The sequence below is a fragment of the Tubulanus polymorphus genome, chromosome 2, assembly GCF_964204645.1.
Source record: "Tubulanus polymorphus chromosome 2, tnTubPoly1.2, whole genome shotgun sequence".
Taxonomy (NCBI): Eukaryota; Metazoa; Nemertea; class Palaeonemertea; order Tubulaniformes; family Tubulanidae; genus Tubulanus; species Tubulanus polymorphus.
The window spans coordinates 16978087-17004620 of NC_134026.1; the positions used below are offsets into that span (position 1 = coordinate 16978087).

Below are 26534 nucleotides of genomic sequence, written 5' to 3' on the forward strand. Positions count from 1 at the left end.
CTGAAATGTGCGTAGTTGCGTAACTATTTGCAGTGAATTGCAGACGAAACATGAAGTCTTAACAGCCGTTTAAAAAAAAATTATACCAATCGCAATTGTAAAATAAAAATGAGATAGAACCTAAGTTAAAATTCTGGCCATTTCTAAAATGTTATTACTAATTTTTAGTCAGTGCCGAACGTTTAGTTTTCCAACAATAATGAGGGGTGGTAGGTAGTCATGCAATTCAAGCCATCATTTATTACACGTTACTTCCGTGTTGTTGAAAATCTCGCGAGTCCTGGACCAAACCCCATTGAACAATGTGATCTGTGTGCTGGCCAAAAATGCACACAGGTCACACTACACTACCCATTACAAACTCCAGTACCCACAGCTTTCATATATCTATCCAAATATTTAGAGTGTCTTTCTTCCTGGATACCCCCCCCCCCCCCCCATGTAAACACAGAATAACGTTTATTATGACGTTTTAGCATAATGGGTTTTTCAATTATTGGTGCGACATATGTCGCAGTTGTCTCACCGGTGGCTACGCCCCTGCCTGTGTGTAGACAGAATCAAGTTAAGTATATTTGTATTCCCCCCAGGGCCCATCAGCTTAAGAAAAATTGGGTCGATCATACTCAAGATGGCAGTTCTGTAAACTTTTTGAGCCCGCAAAAGGTCATTTTTGGCCTGAATTCCCAAGACGTGTAGCTTCCAAATTTTTTTTTTTCATTGGGATTGATGATGGGTATACTTTGCGAAGGAATCGTAAACATATTAGATGGATTTTTCGATCAGTTAATTGTTATCCACTATGGTGACCTTCTTAGTTTCATTAATCCTCAGCATATCAGACGGGTTTTTTGCGATTATCATGCAATTGGCGGCCATTTAAGTGTCAACATTTCTAGTTCATAGATCGAAAAAGATTTTTTGAAGAAAACACAAGGGGTTTTAACTCAATGGTCTTAATATTTGATTATTGTCGGCACCAGCAGCGTAATAGGATACATCTCATATGTTTTTTGTTGAGAATTTTAATTTAATGATAAATTTTTATATTTTAACTTTTCGGGCTCTTGATTGTGGGACTATGTCTATTTATTTTGGTGCCCTAGTATACTTTGTAACAGCAATCAATTGCAAAATTGTGGCACATGACATGTTCTATAAGTGTGGTGAGATTCAAGGTCATTGGTTTCTTTAGACGTTCACCAGGGATGTTGAATAATATGTTGGCAGATTGCTGAGCATTTTAAAAGCACTTCCCAAGTGAGCATGATCATTGGACCCCTATTTTATGCAAAAGCCATAACAGCATAGCATAATTTTATGAAGAAGATATTATTAAGTCAGGCTGTTCATAGCACCGGGCCGTCGTTAAAATGATACTCTATTTGCATGATCAATAGTAATATATTTTCACTAATATACATTTTGAGAACAGGGCCTTGAGAGCACAGGACCCTTGGCGTATTGTTTGGGAGGGATCTTAAGCATAATCAGACGGATTTGTGATTAATCAATTACAACATAATTGGCAGCCATCTAATTGTCATCAGTCCCAGTTGGTAGGTATAAAAGGTTTTTGAGGAAAATATCTACAGTGTTTTACTTATTGTCATGATATTTGGTTATTATTAGTTCTGTCATAGGATACATCACACTGGGATCACCCATTTTTTGTCTTGCCACTAGGGGGAGTTAGATAATGAATCATATACAGTTTGTCTTTTTGTTTTGGTACTTAGCATATTTTATAATCATTTGCAAAATTGTAGTTCATTGGTTTCTGTATATGTTCACCAGGGGTTATTGAATTGTGGAATACCTTTAGTATTTCCATATCATATTGGTACCTGGGCATATTTTGTTACCACAATCAATTGCAAAATTGTTGCTCATGACATGTTAAATGATTGTGCTGAGTTTAAATATCATTGGTTTCTATAAATGTTCTAGTGGGGGCATTGAATATTGAAATTGTCAGTTATTTCAAACCACTTCTCAAGTCGGCATGGGTGTCCCTAGATGTATAGTAGTATCTCTAAGTCATTATGAATATTTTAAATTCTTTTGAAATTTTCTATTAAGTCAAATTATTGTAAATACATGCACAGGGAGAGAATCTATAAAGTATTTGTATTTTTTGTAAGCATTTGTTTTATTTCCAACTGAATGTTAGCTAATTGATGAAATAGGAAAATACGAACACATTGTGAAAATGGTATCTGTGTTATTGTGTTGTGCTTCAAATTTCACGTATTTTGTAATAAAATGCTGATGTGAATGTGGAAACGATTTTTTAGGTGCATTTTTTGCGTGCTCTGACATTGAATGTTGGAAATGAATGTCCCTTTAGATACGTACATAAATGAATGCATGTGTATTCAAAATATGTGAAAACCCACGACAGTACCTTCCCATGAAGTTAGACCTGATCTCCTCAAATAAGAGTTTTATTATATTTTTCTGACCTTTGAATTTTAGGCCTTTGCAATCCATGTCAGATATCGCTTAAGTCTGGCAAATATCCACAGTCCATGCACATCTTCTGACTAAGCTGATGCTACAACAATTTTCGATAAAAAAATATATAAAAGTAATCGCTAGTGAATGATTCATAGGAGTAAACAAGACTTAAATCTTTACATTGGTAAAATGAAAAGGACAAAAATGAATTTTCCAAGGACTTCCAAGCCCTAATTTAAATAGAAAATTGAATTCATATGTTGTGAATATCCCTAGGTTTCTCCATTTTTAAATAGGTACTAGCAGAACTGCAAAAACTGTCAATGCTATGAATGTTGCCTGACCCTGTACATAATCTTGTGGGTTTTCAACATATATTTGGTTACTGAAACTGTCAGTAGTCTCACATGTAACGTATTTTTATTGCATTCAAATTACTTTTGCAATCCAATTTGTGTGAAAAAAGTCTCATTAAATGTGCAATGCGATTATAACAAACATACTTTCACTTGACTTAACCTGACGCTTTTTCGTCAATTTAATGTCCTTTCAGAATCATGTGGTTCGTTAAATGGTGGCCTCCATGCAGCTTTACACGGTAGGCCGTCAACCATCAGCCATATTTTGGGTTGGATGATTTTCTGAAGGTTTTCATTACAGCAGGGTTTTCCAAATGTCAGCTCTTAAAAGCTCACACAGCATTTAGTTCAGTAGAACTAGATCTTTCCCTGTTTGCTGGTGAGATTTGTGCCCTAGCATTTTGAGCTGGATAGCATATATTATAACGCCCATACCTGTGTCAACATTGATAGGTTGAGCCTCATAGTTGGAGATTATATGGGAAGTTAGAAACTGCTGGCAGATGTTTGAAACACTTATTCATGTTTTGCCCATCAATGGCATCGCCACATGAAGACAAAGATGGCAGCTTAGTGTAAAAAAAAATTTTAAGGATATCTTGATTGCCCTCAAAATTTAAGATGATAGAAATTGACATGATGGTGGAAAAAGTCAGTTGGCATCAATCCAACATGCCAACAAACAATAAGCGTATTTTAGGGTACTTGTAGATGTAAAACATTAACCACTAAACAACAGAGCATACCAATGCTTCAAGGCCCATGGGCCTCTTGTTGAATTACTATCTAATAGTTGCTCAATGGAAAGGCTCATTCGACAAAATTACCACAACGTTAAGTTTTTATTTGACAATTGTCCAAGGGTTAGGTTTACATAGCTGAATTTCTCAAGTTGGTGCCATAAACTAACCCCAGGTCGACTTACAACCCGATCATCTCGTTGGAACGGTCTGCATTTTTTTCATCGGGAACCTGTTCGACATGAGTTAACTAACGACTGCAACGGGTTGATCGCAGACGGATCATTAACCGAATCGCAAGGATAGAACAATGGCCAATCAGCAACAAATTATGCGTCACATGACCTTTAGATGGTTGACCATCAACGGTCACATGGTAACCACTGCTGTTCTTACGACAAGAGGATTGGGTCGTAAGTCGAACTGAGCTTAGCTATAGGCATAGATGACTGTGATATGCTTATTAGCCATGCTGTGGGAGTATAAATTTTATTTTATTTCATTCAGCAAAATAAAACATCATATCCAATTTGATTTCATTTCATTCAGCTACAAACCCATGACATCCAATTCAATAATATACAATTCAGCAATTCAACTCAATAATATTTACTCAAGAGAAAGTTGATATGGAATTAGGTATTCAATTTCAAGGGCATAAAGATCAAGTGTAGCCCACGATAGCTTTTGTTTTTAACGATAGGTAAACACATGATTATCATTCTTGAGAAGTTTCAAGAAATTCTTTCATATCTTGATTACATTTCAATGATTAGAGTATGATGAAAATATTATTAATACCAATGCTAAACCATGAATTCAGTTGCAATCGAGTTGGAAGGAAGACATTACCCGTAATAGAATTTACAATGGTGTGTACAGTGTAGGTTGCATTCACTGTATAGCCCGTATGACGTCACACATATTGCAAATAGTGTGCGTTCAGAAGATTCACACACCTGTTATTCATTTTTCAAACACGTATATTTATTCAAGCTCAGTGTTAATTAAAAGAATGACATTGATTTTCTGGTATAGGGGTTAGTGAACTATTGAATAAGATCATAAGATCCCAAATGTACCGACATTTTTGGCTTATAAATGGGAAGAAAGTGGTAGTTTAAATTGGTCTTCTTGTTCAGGCTTCTTATCTTGAAGAATACTTACTAATATCATTGAAGTAAAAATGAAACTAGTTAGTTGAGACAAAGGACAATATAAATTGATCAGAAGTATTTGTTCCTGTCAGTGTTACTTGAAAAAAACACGATTGTACTGTGTTGATTAGATTAAAGCAGACAGTGTCACATATCACACTTACTGCATCATTTCATGAAAAGTGAATACAAATAGGGCGGCCATTGCACTGGGGCTTTCAGACATTTTTGATTTGGCATCAGAACATACAAGCCTAATTTGGCTACTTGGCATATTCCAGTGGTTATATGACAATATGATCCTCTTATAATGTTCAGGACAAATCTCATCATGGACAATGGCTATTTGTACAAATTTCAAATTTACACTATATATTGTTAGATGATTTTGTCACTGATTCTTGGAAAGTGTGACTGGAAAATCCTGGCATGGAATTTTGTATGCATGGATTATAAGCTTGGCTTTTATTCATTTTGCTCGTATAGGTGGGGATGAATTCATGACAAAAAGATATTTTTTTCGGTATCCGTGTGTATATGAGAGTGAGCGTCACTTTATTTCAATTGGACATCTTAGAAGTTTACTTGAATGTCGAGTGTTTGGTGTGTGGTGTGTTTTGAAGAATGTATTTGTGTTTGAGGAATTTTCTTACTGAATCATCTTTCAACTACTGATAACAGATTATGATCAGGATCTCGAGGATCTTGATTGTGTGAATTTTATTTGTGCTTTACTCTTAATTTTGGTACATCTTAGGTTCTCGAGCATCCACTTATCCCTTATTCTTGGTCTGTGTGTGTGTGTGTGTCTGTCTGTCTGTCTGTCTGTCTGTCTTTCTGTCTGTCTGTCTGTCTGTCTGTCTGTCTGTCTGCCTGTCTGCCTGGCCGTCTCTGTGGCTATTCTGTATGTCTAGCTTCACTCTTTATGGGTTGATCTTGCTGAAACTAGGGAACAATGTTATTATGTCTAGTTGTGCAGTGCAAAGAATCGACACTGTGCGCATCTAGTGGCGGAACTAGGCACCAAAAGCTGTTTTTAGGTGACACGGCCTTGAAGATGACTTCATAACTCAGGATTGTGTTTGAAATTCAAAAATGTGTCTGGAACGGGTGGAAATTCAAATAGCTACTGGCCCTAGGTACAACATATCCAAAATACTATTGGAACTAACACATAGTAATTCTGGAGTTCGCGTTACAGCCTGAGCCCGACATCTGTTGTCGCCGATGGCTTATTTTCTATTTCTGTTTGTACATTGTACATACTCTTAACAATCAGCTTTCTTGCTTTTCGTTTTACTGTTGCTTTTATGGTTAGCTTATTGGACTGGTGCCTGCATATGGTATACATAAAAAGCGTTAGCGTAGATTTTTTCCAAGATATTTATCACCATCGAAATGTTTTTTTATTGAAGTGTCAACTAAACAAGCTATATCTCGGAAAAAGTTTCTTAGGCACTCCTGGTTTTAAGTTAAGAGACAACTGGTCTCAATTGTTGTGAATGCTGCATTAATTTCTTTGTCTTCGTAAAAACTGTCATGATAATGTTTTTGGTTTACCTTTGTCAGCAGTATGAGTTGGCATTGAGCCAATTCATGTAAAATCGCGGTATGTTTTTTTATGTGAGCATTTTTTTCATTGGTTCTCGGGTTAAACGACGTAAAATCGATGCGATTGAAGACAAGACGAACCTCCTTCGATGACATGGTCAACTTTGTTTAAATTCGACAAAAAAACTGTTTTTGGCGGAAAATTCTTAGCTCTTGCGTATAAAATTGCAATGACCTCGATTGGGGGCGCTGGGGGGCGTCGTGTCTACAAGCGAATGTGATTGGCTATTTTTGGGATATACGGGGAATGCCGGCGCTACTAAAATAATTATGGGAAAGCCATTAATGGCAAACGTTCATTGGACTAGGTGCCGTATATGTGTGAATTTTAAATGCTCATTGCTGGTGAGAATATAATTATTTCACATATCGCCATAGGTATTGTTTCATTTCAATACCCGGTGAATGTGTGGATTGAGATTGAAGTGAACGTTCACTATACAAGGCCTCCACGTGTGCGGGAGTGCTAACATTAGACTGTTGCGCACACAAACACACGCTCATACAGACAGTGATGGTATATATGGTGATGCTGTAACCCTGCTTGGCGCGTGCACGTTTGGTATGATAAGCTGAATAATCTTTGTAGCAGATGAGCGCTGTGTTTTCTGTTTGATAGAATTTGTAATAAATTGTAATTTCTTGTGACCTGAAAATACTAAGCAGCAAACTATAGGTATAGGTCGAGGTCTGAAAATTGAAGTGGGAAATGCGATCTAAAACGATCTAATACTACGCCCCGGTTTTAGCTTCCGCGGCCATACATTGGAAAAGGTTTCGTTTCCAAGACTCAATATTCAGCCACCCTCTGATATGTGACATCATATGAATTTTATTTGAATATTTCTTCATATTGTGAAAAATATTTCTTTGAAAATATAAAATAGTTTCCAATGCCGCGCCTACCTGTACCCTACGAAATTTTGGACGTAGACCATAAACAAATGTTTATCTTTGGTCTTATTTGACTACAAAATAATTCTTAAAGAAAGTTAAAATACAATATAAACTTCTAGAACTATGAAGTCAAGAATTAAAAGATTTTTCAAGCAATGCCCTTACTCCAAACAACCTCTAGCTTTCAAGGTAAACCACACTTTGCCCATGGGCAATTTATTAAAACTTGTAAGCATAAAGGGGGTTCTCTGTGAATGACGTCAATATTTCAAAATAACAATTACAATTGAAATAATTTTAATGACTTGACTCTAGATATAGGTGGAGACTGCCGTCATGATCACGATAGTGACGTCTGAATCTACATAATTCTAACAATTGCAATTGTGAATTTTGGCCATTATTTTGCAATTTGATATATATCATAACTCTAAGATATATTCAAATCCAATATAACTTGATTGATCATTGATATTATATAGTTTATATTATTATATAGTTTATATTATACAAGGTGTCTTAAAACTTTTCAAGTTAGTTTTCTTTTTGTAGCATTCTTGTGCCTAATTCAAGGTCTGAAGAAACTTAAATTTACTTTCATGACTGCATTACCGTTTGAACTTGGTGATTGGGTAATTCTTACTTAGTAGACCATATTGATCCATATGGTTAATGAATATCTTGACCCCTGGAGGCATTCCTACTGAATGACCATATCTACTGAAGTAATAGACATGATTTCGACGTACTTCATTGTACGACCATTTAAACCATCAATGCAGAAAACCCATTATATATATACATACATATACATATACATATACATATATATATACATATACATACACATACACATACACATACACATATATCTATGTATACAAATCGGATATCCGCGGATCAGCGGAAATCAGCTGTTTTGCTCGTGATTTTGTAGTCTCCGAGATCGATGTTAATTTGATGTAGAAATAAACTAGGGTAAGCTCTTCCAATTCGCTATTACAGCATCGTTATGCTTAGCGATGATGGCTACAGAATGATGATGCTCACTTGGTGCGGCTATCATTAGCGCGATCGTTGTGCCAACATAAACATTCAGAAAATCAATGGTGCACTATAGAAGGCGAGGTGGTGTGAAAGGGGATAGTGGCGCCGTACAGTTGAGAAGATACACGTGTGGTAGACAGGCAGCCAGTCTAGACTCAGAATTTGACAGCAACCAGTCCATTAGCTGTTAGCACAGGCGTTCTCCAATATTCTTCCATTCACCGCATTATCCGGACGCAATAATAGAGTCGGCCCCTAGAGTTCTCATTCAATGTTGGTGGGATTCGAATCATCTCTTTCTGACTCACGAGACTAACACGAGAATCAAGATGGCGGCCCCATGGCGTGACATGTTAGATAAAAAAAAGCCTGTAATGCAGCTGCAAAAATACACTATCTTCATGGATAAAATCTAAAATTCTCTAACTTCAAGGGGGACTCGAGCTCCCCCTGTTCGCGCCTACGGCACTCAGGTACCCACTACGTGGGTGCATTGCCGTGATACTGACTTGTTCAATTTTCTACTTCTTAGTTTTTTGTAACATCCGAAATTTCCACGGATTTGATGAAGGCCCTCTGGGATCCCTGCACTATACTTTCCACAAAGCCATAAAAGCACACTTAACCCTTTCGTTTCGTGGTACACGGTCACTGGTGACCCGCATTTTAATAGAGAATTTTCATAATACCCATGCGCCATCTATCACAAAACCTTGTAAGTAATTCAGCTACTTTGTACAAACAGTTGTTTCAAAATAGATTTAGTGTATCAATATTAGTTAAACTATTCCTGTAATTGTGCGGACTACGTACCTTGCTACACTAAAACAGCCATAATTTTTTTATCAAAGAGAATTTACCTTCAAATTCAGATAATCATCAGAACATAGTGCAGAATAAAAAAAGCAGGCTTTTTTTAGCAACTGGTTGGATATCCGAATTTTATTTAAGCTTTTTATGAAAAACTATGTAAAATATGTTAATTAGGTCACGTGACGCACATAATTAGTATGAAAATTAAATTTTTTGTCACCAAAATGTTTGGCCACTACGTTGCCCTCTGTGGTTTCAGTACCCCTTTCATAACACTTACGGTATCTTGATACCAGGGGTTTTAGTAAAATCAAAAATTCCGATTTCTGGCTCAGTACAGTGGGTGGATGTATGGTCAGTACTGAGCAGAAAGGGTTAAGCATAACGTGATAAAACTACGCAATAAATCGCGAGAGATGCATGAAATATAAGTCCCGCAATCACAAGTTCGAAAGAGATTTTAAAACATCAAAACTATCGCATGTTGTATATTAGATAATGATACTTATGTAGACCATCAGGACTGAAGTCCATAGGAAAAATTTGATTAGTCTATTGAAGGCACGTTACTGACTTTTCTTAATAGAAAATTTTGTCAATTCCAGATTGGTTACAGACTTACCTGGGCTTGAGTCTATTAAGGCAATATTCATGTATTTGACTCAACTGCTTAGCCTTTCTTCCGTGTGAATACTTCACCGTGTATTTTTGAGCGAGCCTATGTCAACGGTCTGGGCGAAAATGTGGTTTCAAAATGCGGAAATTTACTTCTGTGTGCCGGCTGATTTACTGATAGCATCGAATTTTTGAGATGAAGACTGATATCTACACAACTGGAATACTTGTTTTATCATCATTAATTGAAGTCATTTTATTGACGTTGGCATTAGCGATCCGTTAGCCAAGTGTGCCTATTACATGATCTATCTTTTAAGTTCATTACGTAATCACTGCCATTCAAACCAGCACATTACTGGATTGAACAGCAAAAGTGCAAAAAAGGTTTTAACTGAAATTGAATGAATATATATTTATAGAAACGTATTATTTTGTCTGATTTAGACAAGTCATGACTGTCTGTGATATGGGGATATAGGTTTATGAAATAACTACATAAAGTAAAGAATCTATGTAAAATATCATTCAAGTCCATTTTAAGTACTTGGATGGATAAAGAATAATTTTAATTATAATCATAAACTACCTTCCCAAAATTTGATATAAAATGATACTATGCATTCATTAATTCACTGAATACTACCATATACTACAGAGACCTTTACTGGTATATTAAAACAGAATTTCTTTTCCTCTTTTTATTAATAAGATCATCCCATGGGTCCAAATTCGTCATTTCAAGGTAAGGAACAAAATATCAGTGTTTGTCTTAAGTGTTAAGTGTGCGGTTGAAACGTTTCTTTAGTTGTTTTCCAAAGTTACATTCTGTTTTTGTTATTCGCTTTTTGAACTATCCACGTAATCCTTTATTTTCATTTGCACGCACGATATAAGAAATGACAAATTGTTTGATGTTGTAACATCGATAGGGGAATGACTGATGGAGCGGTATCATTGTAAGTGCCATGGAAAGATTCAGCTAATATGCATAGTTATGATATACTATGATAAGAACGAGTACATCATTAGTTTTTGGGGATTTTTGGCTCGCAGTAGCGAGCCTATGTCGATGGTCTGGCCGATGAACGTTTTGGATCTAGGTTTGACTATAAATTTCAGCAGGTCAGACAAAGCCAGGAAATTTATTCGTATGGTTAAAATCAATTAGCCTTTCTTCGTGTGAATACTTCACCGTGTATTTTTGAGCGAGCCTATGTCAACGGTCTGGGCGAAAATGTGGTTTCAAAATGCGGAAATTTACTTCTTTGTGCCGGCTGATTTACTGATAGCATCGAATTTTTGAGATGAAGTCTGATATCTACACAACTGGAATACTTGTTTTATCATCATTAATTGAAGTCATTTTATTGACGTTGGCATTAGCGATCCGTTGATGCAACACAGTGATGAGCGTTCGCGTTGAAAACAGTCGCGTAGGCAATATAGCTTTGTTTGTACCGTATCTTAATGGGTCACTCATAGTTTTAGTGTTCTACGTCATTCAAGGGATATCTTAGAATTATGAAGATTTGTTCAGACAAAAGGCCGATAATCAATTTTTCAAAGAGTTATCATTAAAAGTTCACATTGACAAAAATTGAATCCTTTTCATATAATATTTTTCTTGTTGAATTTTCATGAAATGAATTTTTGCATCCCGGTAGCCTACGTGACAGATTTTTTATGTCCCACCAGTTTGCCGAGCCACCGGACCATTGGTCCTTTATTCAATTCATAAACTGTGGGCGGGAGGTTTGGAATGGTTACACTTCTCTGCGGTATGACGAAGTGAGTTATCATACTTGAATGAACTGCTGTCACAGCGTCTTTGTATAGATAGTCCCAAAAGCAGCATAAATGTCCCCTAGGTAAATCCCCCTTCCCAAGTCTAAGTTCACAACAAAATTTATCAATATTTTCATGTTGATAATGAAAAACTTAGATGTTTTCAATCGTAATAAGTACCTTATTAACTCTAGATGGCAGTAATTCCTTCATTACCTGTATGGTTTAATCACTGATAAGGAATGTTTGGTCTAGGGACTTGTAGGGGTTCGATTGAATTCGATCATTTAAACTGTTGGCAATATGGTTTCTAGAAAAAATATCATTTTTGACATCATTATATTTTGACACGTCTTCATGATGGCTGTGGCGAACTGTTCAGGGCTTAGCCTCTTAAGGTTTAGGGGCAGCAACAAGTTCATAAGTCATTTTACAAAACAGTATTTCCACAGCTTACAAATGCCTATTTTTTATCCCAGTTCTTAAACCATTCATTAAAACAATTACAGTTTTTGTTTTATCTCAAATGTTAATGAGCTACATAATTAAGGAGTAATTACGCCAATTATAGAGGGCAGCACAGTCTTAACAAGTCAAGTGACTGCCAATTCAATTCAATTGATATTTTATTGATCCAAATCCCTTCTCATTTGTTGATGTTTCAGTGAGAAAGATATAGAAAGATTTTTTAATTGAAAAAATGCAAGGAAATCATACAACTGGACTGCCAATTCATTGGCCAATACTCTTCTAAATACCAGGCTTGTCAAATTCATACTGAGAAAATATATTTTAGTCATAAAGAGTCCTAAATATGGGATCCTATCATTTCTACATACCGGTACACAAATTTATGATTGAAAAATAACCTTTTTAATGTATATTTCTTTGGAAATTCATTTCACGATCTAAGCTTTTGAGCTTATTTTGTGCTCAGAAAAGTTGACTTCATTTTGGCGACACAATAATTCAGTGTGGGTGGTCACCATAAAAAAATTTTAATGATTTAATGTTTATACATGTATCTTTATTTTGCCTGACTAGCTTTATTTCATAATGAAATGTTACTTTTCCTTATTGCATATTAGCACCAAGTAGAGAACATCCGGCCTTAACTAGAAATTGATTTCAAAGTAGGAGAGCCACAGCCATTGATGGTTTGGCTTAGCATTGAGAATTGTTGCTCACGGCTGAACTCACAAATGTGAAAAAATTGTGATTGACCTGACCATGATTATAGTGCATCTTGCAAGGTTTCATTACTCATCTAGTTTATCAGTCATACTTGACTGATTTGTTGAAGATCCATTCCTTGTGAACACCCAAGCTACAGGTCTCAGAATCTGGACTTTTGGACTCAAAAAGGTCACAGAACAGCTGTCTTTTGTCCGTCTCAATTTTTCTTACAATGATATGCACATTGTAGGAGAAACCACAGGGATCCAGATGTGTAGTGATTACAATTCTTTGATACACCGCGATCATCTCCACTGAGATAGACTTAAACTGACAGTCTGCTGTGTGTACTAGCTGCTAGTGCTTAAAGTGCTAGATGGAGCTACTTGTAATGATGTAGATGGTGGAGAAAGTTAATTGCTTCATTAAAATCATTAAAAACCTGCGTAAATAGAAATGATCTCTTTTCCTTGATTTTAGGAAAATTGAGAATTATTTTAGGGGTTACATTTTTATGGAGCCACTCGGGACACAACAAAGACATTGTTTCAATCATACCATGAATTTGTACCATATTGTACGTGTTTGATAGTGTATGTTGTATCTATTGATTTGATTTTTTATATGATTGTAGGTCACCCGGGAATGGGTCCAATGCAGAGAATGAGTCATCCTGGCCGAATGCCAGGACCAATGAATCCTGTAAGTTTGAAGCGCTTTCTTCACTTGTGTCCATGGATTAACTGTTCAATATTGCATTAACCAATATAAGCTCTTCTCTTTGAAATCCATTCTCAGAAGACATTTGACTTGTTTGATGATTGAATCTTTAATCTTTTTTGGCCAATACATTTCAAAAATTTGACAGCTAAATGGCACTGAATGTTATAGTGTTTATGTAACCTAGGCGAATCCTAGGGATTTTTCGTTGAAATGTGATTTGGAATTTTGATGCCTTTCAAAATGTTCAGTAAATATATTGTAGCCAGCTGGGTGTTATATCACCACCAACTGGCTAATATTGCCACCAACCACTAGTTGCTCTCAGAATGCTTGATAACACGTTCATTACCACTGTGATAAAACTGATTGTGATTACCCCAATTCAGGGATGAGAATTCCCCGCGGATCCTCGAATTTCGGTATTGTAAAATATCAATTTTTCAAATAGTCCAAAAATGATGTAAAGTATGGGTGGGGGGGGGGGGGTGATGATCATTCAATTGGTCTTGCGCGATCGGTAATCAGGTGAACCGTAAAAGCGTTCAGTGCCTGTTTTACTTATCGTCGCGTAAAAGTATCGCATTTCAATGCATATTGATTTTGTATCTACATTTGTTCTATGATGAGTGTGAATGTATTTTATCGATCGGTTGCAGACACGCGTGCGCGGCAACAGTAGTAATGTACATAGGCCTACTTACTGTTGCCGCACGTGTGTGGCGAACGTCTTCAGATATTATACACTACTGGGTGATGATTTTTAGTGAGCATTAATCGGCGCGTTTTTAACTGCAATAATTCAGGGCTCGACCAGTAATGCATGAGATGCTGAATGTCATCGAATGAGGATGTACCACATTGGAACTAGCCATTACCTTCCAAAATATGATAAGTTCATGGGTTCAAGATCGCTCTAAGTGCTCGGAAAATGCTTTTAATTTCTAAAAATTTTCCGTCAGCTGGTTCGCGTGTGCAACTCTAATAAAAAAACGCGGATTTTATAGGTCAGCGTTCTTATCTCTGCCAATTGCCACTACGAATATACTAGTAAATTGACACTGGAGCTGCATATAACATAATATGCCTTTGCTCAAAGTCGAACAATCAGCTTTGAGAATGGAGCCGAGTCACATTGCCAGCCAATCAGAAACTGTGTCATTTCTGTGCGCATGCCAGAGTGTGGATATCTTAAGTGAATAGATAGAATCGGCTATGAGTATATATCTAGTGGCACTGATGGAAGTACATTGTATGATTATACTTGTAGCCGGTAGCAAACTTATTACACTTCCCCATTTTCAAAATGTAGATCTACTATTTAAGATATTATCCGAGAATGGCTGTGGCTTGGTACTGAGTGGAGCACATAAATTTCAGTTGATCAGATGAGTCACTATACATGAACATTCATACGTAGCCTCACAGGCTAATGGAAATTCCATTGAATGAACTATTTGATTGGGAAAGATTAATCCCCCTAACACACTTAATACATTTCAGTTTTTATTTGGATTGTTCATCTTATGCATTGGCTGACTGTTTTAATTTAATATTTATCAGTGTGTTTTAATGAATGCTTTTTTGTTACAGAATTATGCTCCTGGTATGAGAGGTCCACCACCAAATAATATGGGACCAGGTGGTCCTGGCGGTCCTGGTGGACCTGGCGGTGTACCGCCTATGTCAATGTAGGTCATTTAATCGAGTTTACCCTGATATTAGAAAATGAATTAGATCATCTTTATTCATCAATGGGGAACCTGCAAAACCAACTATCCCACCAGATGGCGTGAGGAGCAGTAGGTCGTCTGTTGTCAAGATTAGTACATTTTCACTGAACTTTGAACTGGATTTTTAGACTACCGAATCCATGTATTATCACAGCACCCACCAAATATACAAAACTTTCATAATAATTGAATCATTTAAGAGATAAGTTCATCTAGATTTAATTGAAATGTAGCAGGAACGCGGATGCTAACTCTATCTACTGGCGAACCTGGTGGGCCTGCCATACGTAGAATCCTCAATTGCCACAGTAGCACTGCAGGTACCCCATTGATATCATATTCAATGTTGGTTATGTTTGTTTTTCATATCATCCTATAGGCCTGGTGGACAAGGGAATCGACCATGGCCTCCTACGTCACAATCATCTGTAAGTACCTATGTATTGCTCGAACTGGCGGCGTGTTGTAAAAGAATTTGAATTCAACTTAAGTGAGATCTGTTTTGCCAAATTTCCTTTCTTGACTTCTTATCGATGAATTTAACTGGCTCCCATGGCACTCAGTAGGAAGCATACCCTATGTGCTATCAAATCCTTTTATTAGCTGTGCTCACACCTTTTATTAGCTCTGCTCACACGAAGCTATATGTCCAGGTACATATAAAACGAAAATAGTCCCAGCCGCCTATTGATTCACTTTTTGTACATAGTCCCTGCGATCGTTGGTCCATCTACAGTTGTAATCCAGTAATTTATGGATGTTTTGAAAACTATTCATTGGATTGTCTTGATATTTGGTTATACATCTAACCTGGACATCGTCAGTCCGACAACTGATTTGGTCACAATCAAGATGGTTGACTGTCGGCCATTGTTATTTGCCAAAATCATGACTTTTTACATGACAATGCTTCAATTATCTTGATCTTTCATGTATGCGTACTTGTTTTTCCTAGGACCCATTAGCTTAAGCAAAAATGGTGTCGATCGGACGCTGCAGTTCCTTGACCTTTTCGACACCTGAAAAGTAATTTCAGGCCTTAATTCTAATACCTGTTGCTTCCTAGTGTTAATCATATTTCATAGAAATGTGTGATGGGTATACTTTGTTAAAAGATCATTAACATATCAGACAGATTTTTCTATCAGAGTATTTCACGGTATCTGTGGTTATCTTTGGCTCATCATTCGTAGATGGAAAAAGGTTTTCTGAGGAAAATATCAAAGGGTTTTAACTTAGTTATTGCAATAATCATCAGGGATGATAATTTTCAGCGGATTTCCGCCCCCTCAATCAATTTTTATCATTTCTCAGATCGATGCAAACCCGTTGAAAAAAATGGGGGGGCGTGGTGAGGATAATGGCATCTTAAGGATAGATTGGTATGACCATAAAAGCGTTTCCCGATCTATTTTTAAATGCGATCATTTTCGTTAACAAAGTTTTATCTATCTGTTGCCCGACCATGTGTCTGTGGATATATGTATCAACATTATTGATTGTTTAGCGAGTGTTGCTCGCGTGTAGTGCTGAAAAACGGCTTTTGCGGCCCGTAAGGTGGCGCCGCCTACATTGTTTTTCTTATGCAAATGAATAGCTGATGAGCATCTTGACTCGTCTTGGAACTAGCAGTGTGTTAACGGTAAAACATCAGACGATGTTGTTTGATTCTCCGAGTGATATTTCAATGTTAAAACTACTTCACGCCTAAAGCGTTCGTTATTTCTAAGTAATAACAAGATTTAGAATTTTCCGCCTTTTTAATGATGCCCTGTTATCATCCCTGAATCATGATATTAAATAATCATATAATGAAATAATACCATAATGATAATCATATAATCATATATTAAGAAAAATATATGATTATTGTAATAACTGTCATGAGATGTATCTCCTCATATGGAATTGGGGTTACCCAGATTTTTGTTCCTCCCGTCATGAAGAGTTAGATATTGAATTGTATACAATATTGTCTTTTTACATTGGTACAAATGCATATACTGTAACCATAATCAATTGCAAAGTTGTAGCTCATGACATATTCAATTATTGTGATGAGTTTCGAGGTCATTGGTTTTTGTATATGTTTTCCAGGGGCCCTTAAATATTGAGATCATCATATTGTCAAACATTTCACTAAGTGGGCATAGTGTCCGTGGATCCCTAGTTTATCAACTGTTCGGGTACGAAAAACATCCTATGGGACACCATAATGTCCAGGGGTATAATAATGCGAACACAGCACACCTCAGTTTTATGGGCAGTTTGCTTCATTGAAATTCTGCTGGGATAAAGTAAAGCAAATTGTGTTACATGTCATCAAATCCATCTAGCTTTAAAGGGTCTTCAATTCATATTGCAGATGAATTATTCATCGGCGTCTCCTGGAACGTATAATGTAAGTCTTGATTCTTATTTCTCTTAAACCATATGTATTTTTCTGAAATCTACGAGCAATCATCTGAACAGATGGGAACTCGGCCTATATTCCCATACATTCAGTGACACAAACAGTCATTAATGATTGAAAAGTTTATTGAATTCATACAGGAATTATGATCGCCATTTTATGATTCCACTTAAATGTATTTACGTACTAGGTAAACTGAAATACTCTTTGTGTTTTGAATTTTAGGGTCCACCACAAAGTGGTCCACCTGGAACGCCTATAATGCCAAGCCCGCAAGGCAAGTAACCCACTGTATCCCAAATTCTGTATTGCTTTTCTCCTTTGCTCCTTCCTCTCTTTTCTCTTTTTTGTTCACTTGTCTCAAGTAAATATATGTTACCAGCTGCATGTTAATACAGCAGGCTGGTTAGGGAACTGGCACCGCATTCTATCCATCAGGAACAACAAGGCCATTAACTCTCGTATGTACCGATAAGAAAATCATCCGGTTTTTCCCAGATATCCGTTTTTCTGGTTCATTTCTGATATCCATGCAAAGGTGTTGGTTCTGGGTAGAGATTGACCATAAAAGCGTCAATTTTTTTACATGTTTATGTTTGTTTGCCTCTGTCTTTATAGCAGTAAAGGCGTTAATCTCTTACTTATAGATAGATGATTTGCAGTAACTGTATGGCGGTGATCAAACAGACAGTTTATTTTGATAATTTAGAATTTCCTGAGTATTCGAAAAATCCAGACTCCCAAATTTGCAGTTATAAAAATCCAGAATTCCAGAGTAGTAGCAACTCTGAATTGATGAAAACCTGTGTTTCTGATGGAGAGAGTGCTACTTCCAAGCAGGTTACACTAGATCTCTCGATTTTGTAAAGATCTCAGAGTTCTCCATGACTAAAAGACTTTTGTTCATCTAAGAACACTTGAGATGATTACGAACATTTCATGAATCACATTTCATCGCTTTCTTAGACTTTTTAGATTAGATTAGATTTTTTCCATTGCTGCGATACTTAGGGTCTTTTCGTGAGGCATTTCAATCTTCACTTTCAACTTAGCATTGATTTTGTTTGATTAAGCTAGTGCAAACAAGTTTGCACTTTTGATATTTAAATGGTGTTGTGAGGTTACGTTTGTGAACTCTGTCAGCAAGGGCTGGGTGGCAGACCGTTTATCTATTGGCACCATACTACCCGCTCCAACCAAAGTGAATCAACTGTCCAGCAAATGCACTGATTAGCGTAAACCATGTGGCTAACAAGTGCACGATTTACGATCTTTTTTAACCATCTAAATTGATTCACCTCGCAAAAATACCTCGAGTAACTGGAGATTATTGGTTCATCGGACTCGCATCATAATAGACAGGTTCTGCTATGTTCTTTTCCAAGATCGACTTTGAGATAGGAGAATGTTGTGTCACAGAAAATGTGACGTAGCACATATTTGTGTGCCGTAAATGTAACCCGTTCTCAGAAGATGTGATATCAAACTGTCTTATCACATAACATCTAAATGAGTCGGTGTTAATTGCATTCTTAATCTAAGAGCATGTACTTAATATATTTACCATGAATATATAGAGTATATAGCGGTAACTAGTGCGTATTGCTACCCAAATGATCTAGCAAGAAATGGCTTAACAAATTCATGTTCATTGTGCCCTTTTAGAGAGATAGGAGAATGTTATGTCACAGAAAATGTTGTGACATAGCACATATTTGTGTGCCGTAAATGTAACCCGTTCTCAGAAGATGTGATATCAAACTGTCTTATCACATAACATCTAAATGAGTCGGTGTTAATTGCATTCTTAATGTAAGAGCATGTACTTTATATATTTACCATGAATATATAGAGTATATAGGGGTACTAGTGCGTATTGCTACCCAAATGATCTAGCAAGAAATGGCTTAACAAATTCATGTTCATTGTGCCCTTTTAGACCAATTTCCACCGTATATAGGCAATGCATGCATGTTTGCGAATATTCTTTATGTAGCTGGCAACTGAAATGGTACATATGCTGAATATTTTTTATATCTTTTTACATTTTGCCTGAATACATTTGTTTTTTATGCCCCTGGCTCAACTTTAGTTGAGAGGGGCATATAGATTACGGTAACCCCTGTGTGAGTACGCCGCCGCCGCAAGTGACGTCAACAGCCTACAGGCCGTAATTGTTGACCAATTCATTTCAAACTTGGTACACAGGTAGGATATCACTTGGGCCAGAACCCTATCTAAAATTGGGTCAATTCGATTCAAATTATGGCCACCAGGGGGCTGGCATAAAAAACAACGTTAACGGCCTAGAGGCTGCAATAGTTGACTGATTCATTTCAAACTTGGAACACAAGTGGGATATCACTTGGGCCAGAACCCTATTTAAAATTGGGTCGATTACTTGAGGCCGCAATTGTCGACCGATTTGTTGACCAAATTATTCACACTTTGTACACATGTTCTCTAATATCATTCTTATAGAAATAATTGTGGCCATGATATTTCTTAGGCATTTACCACAAACCCTGTAACTTCACATGGCGGTGAATTTCCTGGGGCATTCGAGTATTGCCTCATTCTAGTTAAAATCGAAAGATATCTACGCAGATCATCCGATAACATTTCAAAGTCAAATCTATGGATGAGGCTGTTAGATGACCTTTTAACCTCAAATGCATACAGCACAAGATAGTCATCTTCAGCTAAAAATGCCCATTACATGTGCACTGCTGCCAAGGTGTTCTCAAGCCGATGACCCCGACTGATATAGTGGAAACGAAAGCTCTTAACGGGACACCGTGATTGTAAACCGCGATAAGCTTATCCCGTTCTCAGTCACGGACTGACATCAGAACCTGTCTAATAGACGGGCGCCTAAGGCGCCCGGAGGACGTCCCTTTGGTTAACGCGTATATTTGGATACTACGAAGTGTCTTCTTAAACGATTCTGACTAGCTGACAAAGTCAGAAAAAAATGACGTCACTTGACGTCCGGTTTGAAGTTCATGGGGAAATCGGAAGTAGAATTACGTCACGCTAAAATCCGGCATTCCACTAACTAAAATACGGTAACTTATGGATCGGGTTATTTGAGAATGTATTTATTCATGAAATTTCGAACAAAATTGGGTCGATGAATAGTTTAACAATGAACCGCGTTGATCGAACGAGTTCAAAATAGCTGAAATTCCCTTAGCAACCGGAGCGAATTCATAATAACAAACGCGCCCCGGTCCGGCATCGCGCACGGGTTCGAATCCCGGAGAATTACGCTCTAGCGCGCACGTTCAGCAGTCAACCCCAGCCGCAGCACTGAAATATTTAATTATCTTGTCAAATTAAATGACTCTAAAACAGCAATGAGAGTCGCGTTAGACTGTGTTGTATGATTTGCTTAAAATTTCACGGCAGCGCGGCGGATCGCCAATCAGTCTCGCTCTCGAGCAGTGAGCAACATCGCGGTCGGCAACAACATTTAGTCTCCGCCCTTCTTTCACCAAATAAGGAATTGGGTACCGCTAGCCACGTGCACTGCTTATTTACTTGAGCAGTAGATTCCCGGTACTCGACATTACCGGAGGATTAGAAACAAATAAATATTTTTCGTAAGAGAAATCAATTTTTGTATTTGAATTTTCTTGCTTAATTAATTCGATTCTTTCTGGCAGAAAATAATTTTCCGATTGATGCGTTCCAACGCCCCGTCTTCCATTTTTCTCCGTAATTAAAAAATTTGTTGTAACCTTCTTGTCCTTTTGTTTTCGGATGGTGCTAATTTCTAAATTAACAACCAGGTCAAAATTCTTCAGTCTTGCAAAAAACCAGTCTCAGTCTGACTCAGTTTCACTTCGAAATGTCGGTTAAATAGTGGTTTTGCAAAGTGGTTTAAACCATCGAATAATTCTTGATACACTAATCTAAATCGAAATAGTTTTTAGCAGTGGTAAACAGAGCCATGGGTAAGCCAAAGACCAAAAATTAATATTAATAAATAATTCAGTTGGGAAATTGGGTCAAGTCTTTTTCTTGCAGAAAATTGAATTTCATTATCTTAAAAGCCCAAATTTTCTATAACCAGAAATGAATTAAACCTTAGAGTTGCAGTTTCATCGTCTTTCCCCCTCCCCCAACCCTCTGGCATTATTTTTTCATTTTTCCAAGTTTTATCTAAGAATTGATATGCTTTGGGCCCAAAGTACAATTTCAATTTGAAATGAAATTGATCAAAGTTACTTTCCAGTGCCATGGGATTGACTACAATTAATTTTCTCTGTGTTCCTAGTCACTGACAATATTTTGAGTGTATCACACTCAAAATGCACAATACACAATATCAAAATACACGAGGTTGTTTTCGAATCGAAATGACATTTTAGTATAAAAAATCAAATCAAGCTGTGACGAAGCGTCCTTCACTTAAATTTCATCTATTACATATTAACTTATTATAGGAGATAAATTTTGAAAAGAAAACACTTCAGTTTTGGCATCTTCCCTTCGGTGCTAAATACCTTGCTTTGCTTATCACTGATAGTAATGCATTAATAAATGTGAAATTCTTATTAACAAACTGTCGCATTGTGCTTTGACTTAGAAATGTGCTGAATTTTTTTGTACTTACATTATCTACGTATTGTGGCATTAGAAATGTTATTACGTAGGCCTATTCTATCTATTATATCTAGAGAGCCTTTCCTTTTCTGTATCTTATATTACTGGTAAATTCCTCTTCGTTTAGCCCACCAGCAGCCAAGCCCCAGCAGGTTATTGCATTCACTTTTCTTCTGTCCATTAATAGAATCCAGTTTTGTGCGGAAGTTTTCAACATGCTTCCATATTTGGTTAATACCCTATATGCATCTACAACCATAATATTGGCCCAATAATATTACCTATAGGTGTAATAGCAGACCTGTGTCCATTGTTATTTGGTGCAATCCGCTTTTGCACATTTTTGGTTAACCATTGCAGCTTTCTGCTTGCTCTCTGCTTAGCTAATATGGTTTGAATTGAACCTTAAAACTTACAGCATCTCTTTTTGACGCCAAAGTTTGGAAACTTGTGCCATTTCGCTCTCCAAAAATTGAAAATCAAGATATTCTCGGCATTATTTAGATATCCCTAGAAATATCAAGCATCTGGGCGGGATGGAGAGGAGCATCCAATAAGAGCCTTCATATTTGGGCCGAAAGGTATTGGTTGCGTAGCTCTGGGTATGCAGCTAGGATTGTCCGAGGTGCAATGCTATAGAAATTGCCAGAAATCGCATCTGTTCACCCTTGGGCATTGAATGGGAAATTTATAGATACTTTGTCACCACATTCAGTTGCAAAGCTATAGCTATTTTTTGGGGTAACTTTCTAAGTCATTGGTTTTGTTCACCAAGGGGTGCTGAATATTGAAATTGTCTGGTTGTCAAGCATCTCAGACCACTTTCCTAGTGGGCATGGTCTCCTAGTTTTTTATTCCTATGTAATTTTGTGATGATTTTAATTTCCTATATTCGTTGTGGTTCAAACTGTTCTCTGTACGTTTAGGCTCATCAGGACCTTTCTCACCAGCTAGTCACCAAGGACACAGAATAGTTGCTCCAACAAGACCAGGTACCATTTCTCGATATGATTATGAAATAACACCTGAGGAACATGTTGGCTTCTCAGACATGTATGCAATATATTGAATGATCCAGCAGCAATGCATTGGCCTGGTCATCACTTTCTTTCGAACTATTAGTGTCCTTGGCTTTATATGCGTATATGCTTGGGGTTGTCATTATTTTTGTAATACATTTTGTATTATATATGTACAAATCTGTGACTGGAATTCTTTCCCGTCATGGATAATAATCATCCAGCGATCGATGTTCAAGTTCATGAAGATTAGTTAAGATAAATTTTTGATGCCAACTAATAAAAAAAACAGAATGAAAATCAAAGAATGTAAATGACATGACGTTTTGGGCTCTCATGTGACAACCTTTCTCTAGGGAGTCGGAAATGTCGTGTCAGTTTAATCGCTAATAAGATCAGGTTTTATGTTCTTTGCTGCAACTTGTTTTGACATGTTTTTCAAATGTTTCCATTGCTTTATTTTATAGGATCGACTGGACCTTACTCTCCAGCTGGTCACAGAATGCCCACTCGACCAGGTAAAGTATTGGTTTGTCATTTAATTTTGTTACTAGTGCTATAGGAAAATAACCATAAGCCTTACAACAGTTAAGAAAATGAGACTGAATGGAATGTGCTGCCATCTGGCATTTGCAGATAAGGTTCAGCTTCATAAGGGTTTTTTGAGTGAGACTTGGTGAACTTGAACAACATATGTCAGGGATGAAAATCTACGGAAAGACAAATTTCCATTTATGAAGGTCTGTTTTTCTCATTTCAGACATTCATGTAAATCTGTAAAATAATATTGGGAGTCTCCAGTTTTCAGCCCTGATAAATGTAATGAACCAAAAGATTGCATCCGAAATGATATCATTTCAGGCTGGATTTTACAAATTACAAACAGTTATACAATCAGATTTTCTCATCCAAAACCTTATGAGCTGTCTCTGTAAATACACATGTTTTTAATGATCAATTAATGTGTTATTATTTTAAGATTCAACGAGTTCAGGTGATGGGATGTATGGTATGATGAAACCTAATATGCCAGGTGGTCCTGGAATGCCTGGAGTAAGTGTATTTATCATAAATCAATTGTACACCTGTAACAAGAAGAAACTAATGATGTTTGATTAGGCTCTTTATTCACTGAATTAGCCATATGGTGATTAGATTTTTCACCATAGGTTTGTGAATGAAGATATATCAATGAAAGATGTGTGTTATATTGTCGAAATTATATTATTTCAAGACAAAAATCACACATTGCTTAAATTACCGAAAATTTTAATGCAGGGTTTCTAAAATAAATCGACAAAGAAGTTGTATATTAACCCATTAGCTCTCAAGCCGCCTGCATCCGTCCTGCCCATAACACCTTAAGCCGTCCGAATCCGCCCTAACACTTTTTCGTATGCTGCGCAAAAACGGTTATAGTGGGATTCAAACCCTATAGCAAACTAGACACCCAAGTCCTCAAAAGCAGAAATCAACATCTTCCCATTTGAAATTCTCGAGTATTTGGAAAAGGAACATGAGAGATCTGAGCGCTCACTTCTAATCCCAGTCAGTTTGGATGAATTTTGGGGGGCCAAAAGGACACGATTTTTGTGGCCGACCCCATCAAATCTTATGCCATATGAAAGGCTTCACTATTTACTACAAAATAACTCAATGCATGAAAATAAACAGCAAATAAGCTATTCGCTATCGTGATCAACTTGTATTTTCCCTTGAATTTTCTGAGTAGTTATTGACACTACATAGTGAAATTCCTGAGTGCTAATGGGTTAATCTGAAAATTCTACAAACTGGTGGTGGATGTTGACTTGGAAATCTAATCATATTAGAAATCTAATCATATTAGGTTCAGATACCACATTTACTGACCATGTATTTAAAGCACTCCTGTACGGAATACCTGTACCGCCATTGTTTACCAATTGCTAATCGTTATGATATTGCTATTGCACTTTCATACCCTCCTGAAAATTTATTTCTTCATATTATATATCAGGGAGGTCTGGGAAATCAAAATCAACCTTATTATATATCAGGGAGGTTTGGGAAATCGAAATCAATCAATATTTGTAGATGTTCTGATGAACATTGGCCTGTACGGACAACATGGGTGAACTTTTGATAAGAACTATCATTGAGATCTAGCAGCAATGTTGCAAGTCATATGTATCGGTATAAGTACATTTGTATGATATTCTATAGAAATAAAAGTTTTTGTTTTGTATTGTGTTATCACGATTCACATGCTCTCTCACTTCTCAGCACCTTCTGGAGATTGTTGAATTCGATAATGATTGTCGATTAAGATTGACATTGTTGGTACACATATTCTGTATTCCTGAGTCACTTAAAACCTGTATTTCTTCGCATTAGCACAAAATGGTGCAAAGTATTAGACCAATAAGTGCGGGCTATCAATTAAAACAATCAAAAATCAAGCTGGCAAGATTCGTATTGCTTGTATATATGTGTTACATGCTGCTAACTGTCAATAGAAATTTTATCTTTATGATACCAGTTTTCTTTGAGCATATGCAAAGAAGCAAGCATAGCCTTGGACATGGAGACTCAAATCATTTGTTATGATGGTGTTCTCACATCAGCTATGAGATGAATCCAGGGGTACAAATGAGATAGGAATGCCTATTTCCCACCAAACATAGGTCCATCCTATCGACCGAATTGCTCTGAGCACATACAGTGGAACCTTGTTATAAGGAACTCGGATACAACGTTTCATTGGATATAACAAATATAGAATTTCGTCCCAAGTAAGAAAACTTAATTAATTTCATTCTGGATATAACGAACTATCGGTTATAACGAACATATTTTCTGGATCTGTGAGGTTCGCTGTAACAAGGTTCCACTGTATAAAACCAGTAGATTTTCTCGGCATGTTGTTTTGATTGATGTTGTCGAATTTCGAATTTTCATCGTAACGAATATCATTTAGAATGTTCCATTCCAGTTCCCGATGGGTGGTCCAGATGGAAGTATGGGGCCAATGGGGCCTGGTGATATGCCTCCAGTTATGAATGGTGAGTTTCTGTGGGAATTTTCAAATTTCCTCTTGTTTGTACACATGTCAGGGCAACTGAATGAATAATTAATAAACCTATATTCTGTCATTAATTTTGATCCTTTTTCGGGTCTGTGATTGTTTAGGTGATGGAATGGATGGTATGAAAAGTTCACCAGTAACAAATAATCCGGGTACACCACGTGATGATACATCGATACCCCCCGTTAGCGGTCCTGGTTCGGAGATGGGAGGATATAATTTACCTTACCAAGACAACGTTCCACCAAATGTATGTGAAATGATTTCCTTACCTTTGCTCATCTTTCATCTTGAAAGTTTTTCTAACG

The 26534-nt window shown here is 36.9% G+C and overlaps 1 protein-coding gene across 6 annotated transcripts in view; it reads left to right on the forward strand.

The window, feature by feature from the left end:
• LOC141899809 (single-stranded DNA-binding protein 3-like) overlaps positions 1–26534 on the forward strand; it is a 68614-nt gene that overhangs the window by 27223 nt on the left and 14857 nt on the right. For 2 of the 6 annotated variants that reach the window (XM_074786346.1, XM_074786350.1), the window contains 12 exons: positions 3014–3058; positions 10412–10444; positions 13298–13365; positions 14977–15074; positions 15496–15544; positions 17482–17517; positions 17755–17806; positions 23067–23132; positions 23627–23677; positions 24139–24212; positions 26119–26203; positions 26331–26476. In XM_074786346.1, coding sequence (XP_074642447.1) covers positions 3014–3058; positions 10412–10444; positions 13298–13365; positions 14977–15074; positions 15496–15544; positions 17482–17517; positions 17755–17806; positions 23067–23132; positions 23627–23677; positions 24139–24212; positions 26119–26203; positions 26331–26476 — 803 coding nt within the window. Of the gene's footprint in view, positions 1–3013; positions 3059–6835; positions 6854–10411; positions 10445–13297; positions 13366–14976; positions 15075–15495; positions 15545–17481; positions 17518–17754; positions 17807–23066; positions 23133–23626; positions 23678–24138; positions 24213–26118; positions 26204–26330; positions 26477–26534 lie in introns of all 6 variants that reach the window. The other 4 variants (XM_074786347.1, XM_074786348.1, XM_074786349.1 and 1 more) reach the window with 4 other exon arrangements.